Genomic DNA, 14,863 nt, shown 5'->3' on the forward strand with positions numbered 1-14,863 from the left:
ATTTTTTGTCACCCAATCGTCTACCTACTGCGTTTACAATTACCTTTTATTTATTTCTTCAACTTTTACCGAGCAGTCAAAAGAACTTACTTATTTCATCCGCCTTAAGAGAAAAGAAAAACCAAAAGAATGATACGATACGAATTGGCCTGCAATCAAAGAAAATGTCTGTATCACAAAAATAAATTGTTTCAGCTCATCATCATCTAGAGCAAAGCAAAACCAATTATGGCTTCAGTTTTCAGTTCAGTCGGCGGAATAAAGTCTCCCACCGAAACCGAAGCTAATTCCTTGTATTCCATCTCTCTCGTACGAAACCACAAAAAGCGAGGTCTTTAAGAGGCATAAATTTAATATATTTCAGTCTTCAGCACATCCGTCAGGAGGGGAGACAATAATTAGGATTCTACATATTTCAAAATCATCGTGATCATTGAGAATCTGGTGGTCACATCGTCGTCATCATCTCGTCGTCTCATAGATATCTGCAGAGAAGCAAAGTAATGATAATTGTGTGCTTATGACTAATAATCATGTCTCTCATGATCATTATTTTGCCCTCGACTTGTGCAATGAATGGGAAGAATTAAAAGTTAAATTACCTTAAATGACGACTATACCGCTGATGTTATAACGAATGATTCACGTACTGTAGATTATTATTAAATTATTTAAGCAGAAGGAAAATCAGGGAGGAAAAAGTCGGCTGGAGATTTCGAGGAGCAGCAAAGCAAAGACATGCTCATTCGTGGTCAGAAGAATCATTACAAGAAGAGGTTTTCTCTAATGGCGTGGATTTAGAGATGCGATGAAATTACGTTTTATACCACCTGAGGTTTTTGATATTTTGTTTGAGTAGCGTCATTTTTTAGTTATTTGTGTGCAGAAAAGTATGATCATTATGAAATTGTAAGAAATTATGGTTAATTTTTAATTCAGAAGAATTTGTGCATGAAAATAATTTAAAATTTTGGTAGATTAAAGAATCTTTAATCTCATATTGCGCACATGCAAAAAAATGCATTTCTTAGTTATTTATTGCATATGCAGAAAAAATATCGCTTCAAAATTGCAATTGCGTAGAAATTATGGTTAATTTGAAGAATTTATGAAAATAATTTTAAAACTTTTTTCGACTAAGAAATCTTTGATCTCATATTGTTCAAAATTAATGCAATAAACCCGAAAAATTGTCATCGCCAAGATTTGTCTCGTATTTTGATGGAATTTTTTTATCCATTTTCATTTCCATCCAGCCCTTTGTGATATATATTTTTCTCTAATAATAACGGTATGAAATAAAGTGAAGGATTTTCGTTCAATGGAAAGTTTTTCCCGATCCATCAATAATTTTCCTCCCCGGGGTGGGTTCCATTTGTTCCGGAAAAAAATAAAGGTGGAACTGGAGCTGGACCCCTGCCACGCCCCAAGAAGAACTATTTATTAAATTGTTATGTATTATGGGACTTGGTGAGAGGGGGATTTTTTGAGGAGCAGATGTACATATGTACTTCCTTTAATAAATAATAGAAATAAGGGGTGAATTGTATTGCAATGTTGAACAGTAATTCACACAGACAGAATTTGAGGAAGGTGAAATTGGTAGTGGAAATAAGCATGGTGAAAGTAATATTTCGTCCTATTTTGCAATTTTTGATTTTGTAACCGTTTCTCCACTGAAAATGTTTAAAACAAATCTAAATTTGCAACAAAATTTTATTAATTTTACAATTTGTATTTGTGACTTTAAAGTATACCAAATTTTGAAAATTCGAGATGTTAGTCGTGATATCTCATACAATTTTATAATTTTCAATCTTGTAAACTTTTCCCAAAATTAGACATCTAAATTCGAAATAAGCATTAAGTAGTTTTACAATTTTTGACTTCAAAACTTCAAATAATTTTATATTTTGGAGTCAATTTACAATTATTGTAAAATACAAAAATCGTAAAATTGGACCAATTGAAACTAAGTTTGCAAAAAAAAAATAAATTTTACAATTTGTATTTACGACTTTAAAATATGCCAACTTAAAAAAATGCAAACCAGCAAAACATCAAATTTTGAAAACCCGAATATTTTGTAAGTTGTCATATTTCGTGCAATTTTGCAATTGTCAATTTTGTAGACTTTTCCCACAATTAAGCAATATCTAAATTTGAAATTAGCATTACGTAATTTTACAATTTCTACTTCTGACTTCAAAATATATCAAATTGTAAAAATACAAAAATCCTAAAGTTAGACTCCATTTTTTCTGCGCTGTAGTTTTCAAAGTTTTAAAATTATTAAAATAATTCAACATTTTTTTCTCCATTTTCCACTGAAGGATCGAAATGGTGGCCGGAAGTACTATGAAATTGAAAGTACTCTCCCTCACCAAGCAAGGCAAAGGTGTATACACACGTAATTTATAAATGTCATGTCAGACTGCCATTTTCATTTTCATTTCTACTCTCCTTTTGTGCCGATGACATTCGTTTGTTCGAAATTTTAGACACAACATTAGTCTCCGGAGCCATTTCTGTCGTAATAAGTTCCGTTCCCTGGAATACATATCCAATCCACCGAGAAGAAATGTACATGTACGAGATGGGGAAAGCAGTTTGAGTGGTCAATAATGCACGTAATTTATTATCCCACTTATTTATTTTCCCTTCCTTTCTCCCTTCCCAATCTCGAGCTATTTATGTTCGAGAGAAGGGAAATAAAGTAGTGAGCGTGGGTGGTGGCATACTCGAAATATGGTGAGAAAATGTACTCCATTTTTATTCGATTAAGTAATAAATTCTGGTATCAGGCCGTGGCCGTACCCCTCGGAAGGATTTATCATAATTTCATTAAATACGAGCAAAAGTGTGATATTTCACCGAGTAGAAAACTCTCATATGCTGCCTTCACAGTATGCTCTACGATTTTCTTGATAATATTTGTCGCCCAATAACGCGAAAAGTTACTCAAGTTGTTAGATATTATTATGCAGTGGTGGTCAAAATGTCTGCATTACTTGGTTAATAGTGGTCAGTCTCAGTATATTAGTCGTTTTAGGACCACTATCCCAGCCAAACTGTAACAAACGAGACTGGCTAAAAGGGTGCAAAACTAAAAGGAGTCGTGAATTTATGTGAATTTGTGTGAATTTGGAGCCTGACACGGTAGGTGTTGAGGTTCCATGCTGAGATTTTACTCTCGAGAGGAAATAATCAAATCACTCGCTCAGAACTCTGAACTCACTTTTGCGTCGTTGTGGCATCATGATACCTTAATGGATGCGACGTGGGGTCACTAAATGTCATTCGGCAAGGGTTGCTCTGATTCTGGCCGGATTTTTATTCGCATTTATTTACTACTTACAGACATACAAAAAATGTTTCTTGACCAAATTTGGACGGTCGAGGTGCTGATGTCGAATTAGCTAATTAGTCCAAAACTAAATAGTTACGATTTACATACGTGAGGATATCGAAAGATTAGTTAGTTCGTGCCTATCCCCACCCAACCCCTAAAGATTAGTAGCATTAGCCTCGCAGATAGGAGAGGAAGTTGGAGAGATGATCATGAACCGAGGTGTGAAAAGGGTTAGCCGAGTGAAAGAAGTGGGAGGTGTAGTGTGAGTTTTTTGTTGCTTTTTTATTACTCATGCACATAAGTCCATACATGCGTTTTATACATTGTATGGATTTTCTTTCTGATGGAGAGGAAGGATTGGTAAGAAAGAATTAGATATTTTAAAGGGTAGGCCATTTTGGTCATGATTTGATGAGAGCGTGAGTACGGCCTCCTGGTGCTATCAAAATAATTGCTATCTTCGCTCCCTCGAGAAGATGTGGCGGTTGGTTTACTTCGCCCTTTTTTATCACCACTACAACTTCAACCCTTTAACACCAACGGTTTACATGTTAGTGAAGAAGCAGATGCTATTATGTGTACTATTTCGTAGTAGTGATGATAGTGGTCTGGTGGTCGTGGTATGATGCACTTTTAGCAGCTCAAGTATGCAAATGCAGACACCATTGAAAGTTTTTTTATTATTATTCGAAATATTCATTGTTTGTTGTTTAAGGAGGAAAGTTGAGGAAATTTTATGGGGTTGAATTAGATATTTTATAATCAATTGTGCACTAAACAATTGCGTATATACAGTTTTGAGTTAATCAATTCTATTGTTTTGGATCTATCTCGAGATTAATTAATTAATTAATGGCTAAATAGTCACAGGATCAGTTTAATAATAATATTAATGTAATGAATGGTGGGATTTTTTTGCGTTTCTAAATTTGTCGGGGTTCTATTTCTCTGATAATGATGAACAATTTGGGATTTAATTTAGCCTTCATTTTCCTCCGCATCCGTCGTATCCGGTCCAGCCTCGTACTGTCGGGTTGACGGGGGACGATAGGTTTCTTCTTCACCTTCGGATTCTGTGGGGTAGCCTTCGTTTTCATCTTCGTCCCCTTCGAGCTCACCGCCGTCGGCAGAACCACAGCTAGAAATCCAGATTTTCTTACGAATCGAGCCAGACGGAGTTACCAATTTGTTAAGCTTTTTTTGTATAAGAAAAAAGTGAGATAAGTTTTGAGAAAGATGGGAAAGTTGAGATTTTTGTTAGCTAGCTACCGAGACGAGAAGCTCCAACCCTTCCACGACTTTCCCCACGACGACATTCACCCCGTCTAAAGCTCCGATGCGGGTTGTAGCGATGATAAACTGTGATCCGTTAGTATCTAACATAACAGGGTTAAAGTTAAGTATTTATTAAATGTTTTTTTTTAATTTATTTATTTTTTCTTAATTTTTCCACCTTTTCCATAATTTGCCATTGAAACTACACCAGGTTCTTTGTGCTTCAGCCTGAAAATTGTAGCATTTTGGTGTAAAAATCAGGCAAATATTAGAGATTACGAATTAATAAGGGTCCCACGTAAATTCTAAGTTTCCCATTTACGCTGGCAGTAAATTTAGGTGTTTGCGTGAAATTAAGTAATTCTAAATTTCCTTATTAACATAACATATTAACAACATACTTAAAGTTCTCATCGGGAAAAGTGTCTCCATAAATGCTTTTCCCTCCACGACCATCCTTCCCCACGACGTCTCCCCCTTGCAGCAGCACATCCGGGATTATACGATGAATTGTTGAACATTTGTAGCTAATTCCCATCTCCCCGGTGCAAAGACAGCTTGAATAAAATGCAAATTCTGCCTTAAAATTCATCCGCAATTTGTAATTCTCATTTTTCTACCGGAAATTTTCTGCGGTCATTGGGACGACATCGGCTCTCAATTCGATCACAAGTTTTCCCAGAGGTTCCTCATCAGTCTCCAAACTGAGAAATACTTTTGGTCGAGGGTTTAGCCTGGCGTTGGTCATGGCCTGTTCCCGCAACCCTTCGAAGGCGTTGTTGGGCGATAGTTTCCAGTAGAGAGGATAGTACGAGAGGAGGCCTGGAGGAGTTTGTTAATGTTGGACTCAAAATCGTCAAAATCAACGCATTTTTAATCATTTCTCGGATGAGGGAGTTTATTTTAAAATTCTGAACGACAAATTTGTGGAGCCAATTTATTAAAAATATACACTTTTGACAGTTTTTGAAGGAGAATATCTCAAATTTAAGAAACCCTCATCAAAACACTCACGGTCATTCTATTAATAAACTTACAAAGTCGTACAGAATTTTGAAATAAATTCACAGAGGAATGATGAAAAATGTGCCGACTTTGACAATGAGTCGTCCTACATTAAATAAGTTTCTAAATTTTGGTTAGCATATCATACCCATGACCTTCTCCGCATATGCGAAATCTTTCAATTGTTGTTTCCGATCGTATGCTGGTCGCTGTACAAAACAATAATTGAGAAATTTGTGTAAATTTACACTTTATAAACTTTACCACAGTCTGGATCCGTTTCCACATTTCCAAATTATCAAAAGCAATCCTCAGGAGGGTCATTTCTCTCGCTTTGCTTCGAATGTTGATACTGTGTTGTTTGAAACTTAGCCGATTGTCAATCGTGGGAGGACTCTTCATAATTGTGGCGATTCTCTGCAACATGATGGCATTTTCTCTCTCGATACGCACAAAGGAGGTGATGGAACGGTTGAACTTTGCTGGAGAGCTGTACATATTTTTGCAGACGATGGGAGCATGGCTGTCCACCATCGGTTTCACCCCCATCACTCGCTCACGGTGCTTATCGTAGTCAAACTTCCAAAGAGGGTTGCTCGCATCGTCGCCACGACGTGATCGGACGGACAACTTGGCGAGATCGGCCTGAAAAAAGAGAAATAATGAGATTTATATGTTCAATATGATTAAATTTAATTGTTAATTAGTTGCTTTGCTGCTCTAACGATCGTCATTGGTCGAGGTGGCGGATATCCACATGACTCGGCGCGTATTTGCTGTTTCGATTTTAGTTTCTGCATTTGTTCCGCTGTTCGGAAATCAACTTTGGTGAGGAAAAAATGGAACCAGTTTGATTCTTCTGCTAAAGACAGATTTTTTTGTAATTTCTACTTCTGCAAATATTTTTCTGAAACAAACGCCATGGTGAAAAAAAATTTGAAAGTCTCATTTTCCCAAAAATAAAGTGGCTCATTTTCCCAATTTCCCCATGAAAATTTTGGAAATATTCCAAATTTTGCGTAAAATTCCATAAAAATGGGTCTCAAATGTGAATCCGAATGCTGGGAGAAAGTCAAGTGGCGCTGTGAAGAAGGGGGTTTAAGCGAGAAGCGGAATTTACTCGTGGCAGCAATCGCAGGCGCCATGTTTTTCACTGGTACGCAAATTTCCCCTAATTTTCCTTTATCCCCTTATCCAAAAACTTGACAATTTTCCCATCCAGGTTGGTGGATATTATTTGACGTTATTGCTCAATCCCCGTCATCCTCCGATTTCCAAGGCGTTTACTACATTTGCGGCGTAACCGGAACCCTCTCCGTCATCATGATCAATCTCGTCGGACGCCACCATTTACGAGGCGACTCCTTCACGGGAGGATGTCTCGGACCTTGCGGCGCTCTTGGCTGGCTATTTGTCGGATTTGCGATTGGATTCGCGTCCTTAATCGCGGCCGGATGGATTCTATTTGTTGCATACGTTATTCCCGATAAGCCCCACAAATCGTACGGGGTGGCGATATTTATCCAAAACTTGCTTATTTTCCTGAGCGGATTGCTCTACAAGTTTGGTCGTTCTGAAGACATTTGGGGCGATGGGATTGATTGAGTATAGAAAAAAAAATCTGGCTAAGAAAGTGTGCCCCTTGTATTAAATAAATTGATGGTTCATCATCCTTAACCTTCGACAGGGCACCACGATTATTTTATTTCATTTCATTTATTACACGGCGAAGGGTGGTTGGTAATCCTTTAATCACTTTTAAATGTCAGAGAGTTTCCTGGCACTCTGTGGGAGTCGAGTGGGGGGATTCGTAAATTGGATTTCAATTTGTTCCTCGTTGGCTTTTTGTTAAGATGTTGCCATCAAATCATCGGTTTAGTGTCAGTATTTTTAGATTTGAAACATGATGATCATGACGATGATTATGCAATGGTCGTTCGATAACATCTAATCCTGAGTAGTTCATACTTAACAGATTTCTGACCTGGCGCTTGTACTTATTTTTGTGGATAAAAATAAGAGGCAAGTCATGCATTTCTCGGTTAAATAATAATAAGATTTATAAAAGATTTTTATATTCAGTAACGAATTCATTCATCATCATTTGGCCGGCTCCGAGAGATAATAAATGTACGGCGAGACAATCGTATTTATAAATAAATAAAACCATATGCCAAGAAATAATCTTATTTGTGGATCGTTAAAATGAATTATTGCCCACTAACTGGGCTTCATTAATGAGAGCTCTACTGAAATATGAGATTGTGGTCAGGTACACGTATTGACTTGTTTTTTGGTTAGTACTCCAAATATTTCCTGTTAAGTAATTGCAAGTAAATCAGCATCGCATACTTTCTAATTGAAAAAAGAAGAATCGAATTTCTCTTTCAATGAGAAACAAACAATGCAAATATTTAAAAGAGGGTGTATTTTTCATTAAATTTTGCCCCGTTATCGATTGATTGACACCCAAACGGACCCCAAATTCGGATAGTATACAAATTTTAGGCGTACTTTCTTTGCCTCACTTTCTGATACGTCGTCTGATCAGTCAACAAAGAGCAACAATTCGAGACGAGATTTGCTGATGAGACATAAAAATTATACGGGAGAGGTTTTATTATTTGTTATTATTTTCCATCCATTGACTTAAGAGAGCGAGATAACATCAGAATTTTGGCAGTTTGGACGTTGGTTGGTGGAGGGAGAGACTTCTGCAGAGAAGATGATGTATTGTTCTCTCTCTCTCTTCTAAAGTATCGAGAGATAAAATAATGAAATGTTAGCATGTTCCAACAACATGAGTGGTGTAATGTAATCTAACATAATAATGACTATTTCATATATGAAACATGATTTATTTCGTGATAAAATGAAGTAGGGGCGAGTACAGTAATGGTTTTATAGAGTTGTGTGGTTTGGTTTGGCTATAAAGGAATAAAGTGTCTTGTTTTCCCTCAAGTAACGTAATTACGTCCACATGGTCATCAATAGCTTTATTGAATTAGAGGATAAAGTGATCTTAATGGACGTATCGAGTCTCTCGTTTTATTTCCATTTCCGAGTGGGTAATAATAATATCGAGAAAATGGTGGAATTATTTCCTCGGCGAGAAAGTTGAGACAACTTTTTGGGTAGTACTAAATAGCACCACGTAAATGGAAAAAGTCCTGTTAATAATAAATCAAATTACGACGAGACTAGTTGAACCTAACTCGCACCACTCTCCATTATTGCTCATTAGGATTAACTAACGCATCATCCAATGCTGCAGCAGGTACAAAGTATAAATCTAAACTGATAATAAAATTAAGATGTCCAACAGCGAACAGTATTAAACAACACGCTCGACGCAATTAACACACCCACTCCTTCGTAATATGCGGATTGTGGTTGTGGTGTGGCTGCCCATTTTTATTCGATTTGCTTACCAACTTTTGAAATATGGTAACACCCAACCCTTCGGAAATATACAAAATCGTGACGAACATTTTCTAAATTTTATTTCAAACCTCAACTCTTTTTGTAGCCAGATTTTTCAACAAAACATAAACTTCGTCATCATCCACGAATTGATGATGATGAGTGCATTCGGTACACACAACATCATCATCTAAAACATGGGAATTAAACCTTTTGATGTGAATAATTCGACAGAGAGGAGAAGATTTTCTTGAGCGGTACACGTTATGAGATGATCCTTGTTTTTGATGAAGTTTTTTTGATGGGAGAAAGAGAACAAGTAGTTGCATTATAATGGTAAGAAATGATGATGGGGATGTAGTAAATAGTTGGTCTGGTAGATTGAGTAGGGATGAATAATGGAGTGATTTGTGAGTGTTGACAATGCAAATGTTAGAGAATGGCCAAGATAATAGCGGGTTCCCTGCCAAGTTGTAGAAAGAAAGCTACTCAATGGAAATGAATTGACGGACATGAAACACGACGACGACGGAGACGACGATGTCGACGATGATGAAGAAATGTGTGTACATATGCATGTCGACGGTTTTGGAAATAAAATAAAAAGGAAATAAAATGACGATGTTGCTTGATTGCTGGTTTCGGTTCCCTGTAATTTTTGGTGAAGACTCTTTTCGCTTCCATGCTTTGTTCAGGGGTTCGTATTATGTATTCAAGTTGTATGTCTGTATGTACATTTATTTAGTGTGCAGTGCAGTATACACAATTACAGCATCGCATAAAGCCTTCGTGCAATGTGTAACCCCCATTTATTTAAAGTTTTGTATTATTTAAAAAGTCAATAGATTTGGGGAATTGTGTGTGAGGAGAATTTAAGGAACCGTGTGATGATGGTAAGATGACAATGGATGTGAAAACCTGACATGGTGGTATCCATCAAGAAATGTGTGTGTGTAATAAATAACGGAAATTACACTAACATATTCGATTTTTTAAATTTATTTTGCTTTTTTCCCAATTTTATTACAAAAATTTTGCAATAAAACTCTCGACTTTTGTTTATTTATTGGGACGGAACTTGGAATAAAATTGGTGAAACAATTCAACACCGTGAGACCTCCCTGACTGTTGATAGTTGAGAAATAACAAGGAGAAATTTTGACTACAAAACGAACCAGATTTTATTTTACTACTTGTGTTGTTCAGCACGAATTTGTTTTTAAACTTGTTGTTACACTTTTAGGCACGCTTGAGAATATGCGTTCTCATTAAATCTTGAGGCAGGATATCAAGATTCAAAACAATTCTCACAATAACCAACCACACAACTAAAAGTGGTAGTAAGTAAATAGTAATGTAAATACATAGCACTTTATTTACGAGAGCCCTTCATCGTAGAGAATGACAAAGTAAGAAATCTCAAAACCAAGCCAGACCAAACCTCCAAGGAAAACATGAAACAAAAAGCCTTACAAACAAACTGTGCTCTTGTTTTCCAATGATAAACAAAAAACAAACGACAATTTTGGAAAGAAACTTGAATTAAATTAGAATGTAGGTATCACCAACTTTACTTATTTTCGACATGTTTCTTGAAAATATTTATTGCAACCTGTCACATCAAACTTTGGTGGCAATTATTCCACATATCTGTAAACATGTCGTATCTATTTAGTCGAACTGAAGACCTCCATCGTCGTCGTATTTGTTAAATTTTCACAAAACCATCAATCGCGTACGTATTTACAAAATTGACAATTCAACGAAAAGAAATCAAACAGCCAAACTGTGCAAAACGTAAGGGAACCTCTCTTCTTTACGTTGAAACTTGTATTCATTTATTTTATTGACTTGATGGGGTGCAGCTTTTTTTATTCGTTTGTCTCACCTTTTTTGCAAGACGACGACTTTTGACGAGTGAGTAATAAGAAAGAATGAGATTTTTCGCTGAACGAAGTCCTTTAAAAACGTACGTACATTTAAATAAATTTCCAACGCCCAAGTAATTATAGGCCTGACTGCTTTTCACGAAGGTTGACTTGATACCCTTCATTTGATGATGGTCGTCTATAGAAAAAAGGAAGCAGATCGAATGATGGAAAGAGGGATGTGATGGGAGCTTGGTCAAAGTCCGCCCATTTTCTATTGACGATTTTTCCATTATTATTTTTTTAAGAGTGACTACGAGTCAACTTTTATACGATGATTCAGTACTTGGATATCTCGATTGTATATCTTTTTTTGGACAATGAATATAATTGTTGGCTACCTTTCTCATGCTTTTACTCACCCCTTTTCTTTCTCGTAATGTCTCGTATCGATATAAAAGTGAAAGGGGTGACCATTTCACGGGAGCTACGGGACTGTGAAAATCACAGGTTTAACAAAACTTATGGAGGTACGAAACCTTAAATTATGATTCGTGAGAATTTTCATAAGATATTTTATTGTGCATTGTTGTGCAAGAAAATTGTGCACTTTTGCATCGGCACCTTCTCATCGACTTTAGTTCACTTTGTAAAGTCCGAGGAAAGCCTTCTCTCTCCATGTGATCTTACAAAATATTTCTATTATTTCGAGATGAGAATGACATTTTTTGTGTACAATAAATGAAGTGTTCCATGTGAATTTCTGAAAAATAATTGAAATTTTCTCCGAGTAAATGAATAAGATCCGAATTTTTCCACTCCAAAAATACAATTATTTCATTCAAATCTCGTTGAAATCCCTTGCTTGACAAATATGAAAAGCAATTACAGGTAACAAAGAAAACAGTTTCCCTGCTTGTCAAAATAAAGCAAATGAACCCAAAATACTGCGTTTTGTTTGGCAAATCGGTTTGATTTCCTCTTTCTCAAGTGGAAAATACATATGTATATGCACCGAAATTTACGTACAAATCTATTTCAGAGAACAATAAAGTACTGCATTACAAATCTCTTAACAGAATATAATAAAGTTCAACTGGTGACAATTCACTCACTCGAACTCTTGACGAATCCCACCCCGAAAGAAGGGTCACAGACACACAATTGAACTGAATTCAGTCACAATTTGACATTCAATTCTTCCAAGTTACATAATGCGTATGCCTTAAATACCCGTCATAATGTGGTGGGTCGATTTACTATGTAGAAAAGTCAAGCAAACGAGGATTCAATTCTTCAATTTTCTTTTGAACGTTATCTTTTGACGAGACTTGTACCTTTCGGATTTTATTCGAGCTTTCTTTGAATTCTTTACGTATACATATACCTTTTGGAGTGGAATATAATAAAGGGTGGCAATGGCAGGGGTAGGAAGTTGTCTTGTTTGAGTGAGCAAATTGTAACGTGAAAGTCAAACCCTCTTCTTCTTCTCAGACTCTTTTTGTGGAAATGCCACCCCAAGCTCAAGCTCTTTCTTTCGGGTTAAGTGGGCATAATGATAGGTTTCGAGAATCCGAGAGTCGACTGAAATGAGCCGATTTGTCGTCTTGTGTGTCGGTTCACATCAATACTGATTGAAATGAAATGTACATGAACATTATGTCAACTAAAAGAGTTGATTTTGCATTGTTGTTCTCGAGAGAGGGCAAAGTAACGTGAAGCATTGTTGCGTATTGCTGCGCTGGCTGGGTCGCTTTCTTCCTCGACGGAACAATCGGACTTGTACGTAATAACTGTCAACGGCCCTTTGTCTGATGGGCTCTTTACACTCATGGGATCCTACAATTAGCATAAATTTATGTGACGTAATTGTCATTCTTATTTGATGTAAATTGCCAAAAGTGTTGAATCTGGGGATTATTTATGTATGGTTTTAAGTATGTAGTTGGTTGGTTGGTTGGTGGGGAATTTAGGAATGGGGATGTTGAGAAGCTTGTTTTTTTCAGGAGGTAATGGATTTATTTACTACAAATTGCATTTGATTATACAAATTTCATCAATGTGCGACATTAATTTGGCTGTTTTTGCATCATTAAGTGGCTATTGATTCGTATTAAGTGGTTTTGTGGTTAAGATAATGGTTTGTGTAAGACGAAATTATGAGAAGATTGTTCTTGAGAATGGGAAGGAACTTGGAATAGCTTGACTAGCAAGGAGGGGCAGGTCCAGATCCACCGGGCTTCTTGTCGTCAGGCTTCTTGTCGTCAAGCTTCTTGACCTTTGGCTTCTTGTCATTAGGCTTTTTGTCCTTTGGCTTTTTGTCGTTCGACTTCTTATCTTTCGGCTTCTTGTCCTTTGCCTTCTTGTCCTTTGGTCGAGAGGGTCCTGCAGTAGGCTTCTTGGTCCCCGAGGTCGGCTTTTTAGTTCCCGAGGTCGGCTTCTTAGTTCCCGAGGTCGGCTTTTTAGTTCCCGAGGTCGGCTTTTTAGTTCCCGAGGTCGGCTTTTTAGTTCCCGAGGTCGGCTTTTTAGTTCCCGAGGTCGGCTTCTTAGTTCCCGAGGTCGGCTTTTTAGTTCCCGAGGTCGGCTTCTTAGTTCCCGACGTTGGCCTGGAGGGTCCAGCTCCTTTGCCACCACCACCCTTCTTACAAACTGTCGACCTCTTGACACTGGCGCAATATTTTTGTCGATACTTCTCCTTGACATCTTCCGGAAGTTTCCACCAGTTCTTTCCACATTGCACCGCCACGTCATACATGTTTGCAGGCTTTCCACCCTTTCTCAAGTTCTACAGAACAATACAGGTAAATGTGTATTCGACATAATTATTATCTGGATATGTTGGATCATAAAGTGAACTTACCCTCCAAGTTTCCATGAAGTAAAGGATGAAGCAATTTGGACGACGACGATCGCCACCTCCTTTACCTTTACCTTTGCGTAAAACTGCCAACGCCACTTTCTTTGCCTTCTTCAACTTGGATTTTGACGAGGGGCGAATATTTTTCTTTTTCTTCTTTCCCCCCAGATTGGTCTTTGGGACCTTCTTTTTAGTCGCCACGACCTTCTTTTTCTTCATTTTGGTAGCTTTGACGCCCTTCCTTTTCTTGCTGGCCCCCTTTTTACCACGTCCTCCTCCTCCCCCTCCGCCGCCTCCCCTTGGCGGACACTTGCAGATTTTGGGGGGTCGAACGGCCTCTTCCTCCTCCATGTCAACATCGTCATCCTCATAATCCGCTAAAGAATAGAGAACATGTTTATTTTGGGAGAAAATGCGAAAATCCTACTTTCCCCGTAAAAAAACTTACACATTTCTATCGATCAAGTCCTTCTGGGTCAGATTGTTCAAGTTGAGTGGTTGTGAATTAGTTACTAGTAAGGATTTCTGGGTGGATCGAGGAGTATCAAAATTCGGATCGAATTTCGACGCGACAAAAAATTTGATTTTTAATTTTTTTTAGAATTGTGCATCATTTTCTTCTTCAAAATGCAATGTTGGTTGGTTTAGCAACTGTATATTTTAGTGATGTCATCATACTGCGAGTATTTGTGATGTCTGTTTTTTTAGCCAATGTACACGTGATGTCTGTCTGTCGTCTGTCTGTCTTGCGATAACTGTTATCCCAAGATTCCTAAACTTTTTAGCTCGTTTCCGTGGAGTGAATGTATTAGGATTATGTAATGAGGTTGTCCAAGGATGAGCCATCTTTTAAAAATTATTAAAAATTTTCGAGTTGGGGACAGGCACGCATTTTTTGGCGTTGTCACCCGTTGTTGGGTGAGTGAGAAATTATTTTTCGGTGGACTTTTTCATTTCTAACTCGAATGCATATTATCACGATTGCTTGACTTTTAGTGCCTAGTTACCCTTAACGGTTGCGACAAATGGTCGAGTTACAAATAAAATAATTATTTTTAAAATAGTTGGTGTAAAAGTCCCTTA

At 37.2% G+C, this 14,863-nt stretch overlaps 3 protein-coding genes across 3 annotated transcripts; 1 reads left to right on the plus strand and 2 right to left on the minus strand.

The window, feature by feature from the left end:
• Positions 1–4,094: 4,094 nt before the first annotated feature.
• Positions 4,095–6,466, minus strand: LOC110842770 (E3 SUMO-protein ligase RanBP2). The gene is made up of 8 exons (XM_022088570.2): positions 6,358–6,466; positions 5,897–6,277; positions 5,781–5,841; positions 5,248–5,449; positions 5,029–5,184; positions 4,806–4,855; positions 4,622–4,728; positions 4,095–4,546 (listed from the first exon to the last, which is right to left on the minus strand). Exons 1-8 carry the CDS (start codon positions 6,430–6,432, stop codon positions 4,331–4,333), a joined length of 1,248 nt encoding a protein of 415 aa, XP_021944262.2. The 5' UTR covers positions 6,433–6,466; the 3' UTR covers positions 4,095–4,330.
• A 199-nt stretch (positions 6,467–6,665) lies between these two features.
• On the plus strand, positions 6,666–7,257 carry LOC110842771 (transmembrane protein 50A-like). Its single transcript, XM_035848634.1, has 2 exons — positions 6,666–6,788; positions 6,855–7,257. Exons 1-2 carry the CDS (start codon positions 6,668–6,670, stop codon positions 7,235–7,237), a joined length of 504 nt encoding a protein of 167 aa, XP_035704527.1. The 5' UTR covers positions 6,666–6,667; the 3' UTR covers positions 7,238–7,257.
• A 5,679-nt stretch (positions 7,258–12,936) lies between these two features.
• Positions 12,937–14,493, minus strand: LOC110842772 (histone H1). Its single transcript, XM_022088571.2, has 3 exons — positions 14,229–14,493; positions 13,784–14,157; positions 12,937–13,708 (listed from the first exon to the last, which is right to left on the minus strand). The coding sequence occupies exons 1-3, from the start codon at positions 14,230–14,232 to the stop codon at positions 13,130–13,132; spliced, it is 957 nt and encodes a 318-aa protein (XP_021944263.1). The 5' UTR covers positions 14,233–14,493; the 3' UTR covers positions 12,937–13,129.
• Between the last annotated feature and the right edge of the window lie 370 nt (positions 14,494–14,863).

This window comes from Folsomia candida, unplaced genomic scaffold (assembly GCF_002217175.1).
Source record: "Folsomia candida strain VU population unplaced genomic scaffold, ASM221717v1 Fcan01_Sc002, whole genome shotgun sequence".
Taxonomy (NCBI): domain Eukaryota; kingdom Metazoa; phylum Arthropoda; class Collembola; order Entomobryomorpha; family Isotomidae; genus Folsomia; species Folsomia candida.

Excerpts from the sequence above, each read along its gene's own strand:
- LOC110842770 (XM_022088570.2), bottom strand. The coding sequence starts at position 6,432 with ATGCAGAAACTAAAATCGAAACAGCAAATACGCGCCGAGTCATGTGGA. Across the intron at positions 5,842-5,896 it reads GGAAACGGATCCAGACTGTG|CGACCAGCATACGATCGGAA; the intron begins GTAAAGTTTATA and ends TGTTTTGTACAG. Across the intron at positions 5,185-5,247 it reads ATGACCGCAGAAAATTTCCG|CTGTCTTTGCACCGGGGAGA; the intron begins GTAGAAAAATGA and ends ATTTTATTCAAG.
- LOC110842771 (XM_035848634.1), top strand. The coding sequence starts at position 6,668 with ATGGGTCTCAAATGTGAATCCGAATGCTGGGAGAAAGTCAAGTGGCGC. Across the intron at positions 6,789-6,854 it reads AGGCGCCATGTTTTTCACTG|GTTGGTGGATATTATTTGAC; the intron begins GTACGCAAATTT and ends TTTCCCATCCAG.
- LOC110842772 (XM_022088571.2), bottom strand. Across the intron at positions 13,709-13,783 it reads ACTTCATGGAAACTTGGAGG|AACTTGAGAAAGGGTGGAAA; the intron begins GTAAGTTCACTT and ends ATTGTTCTGTAG.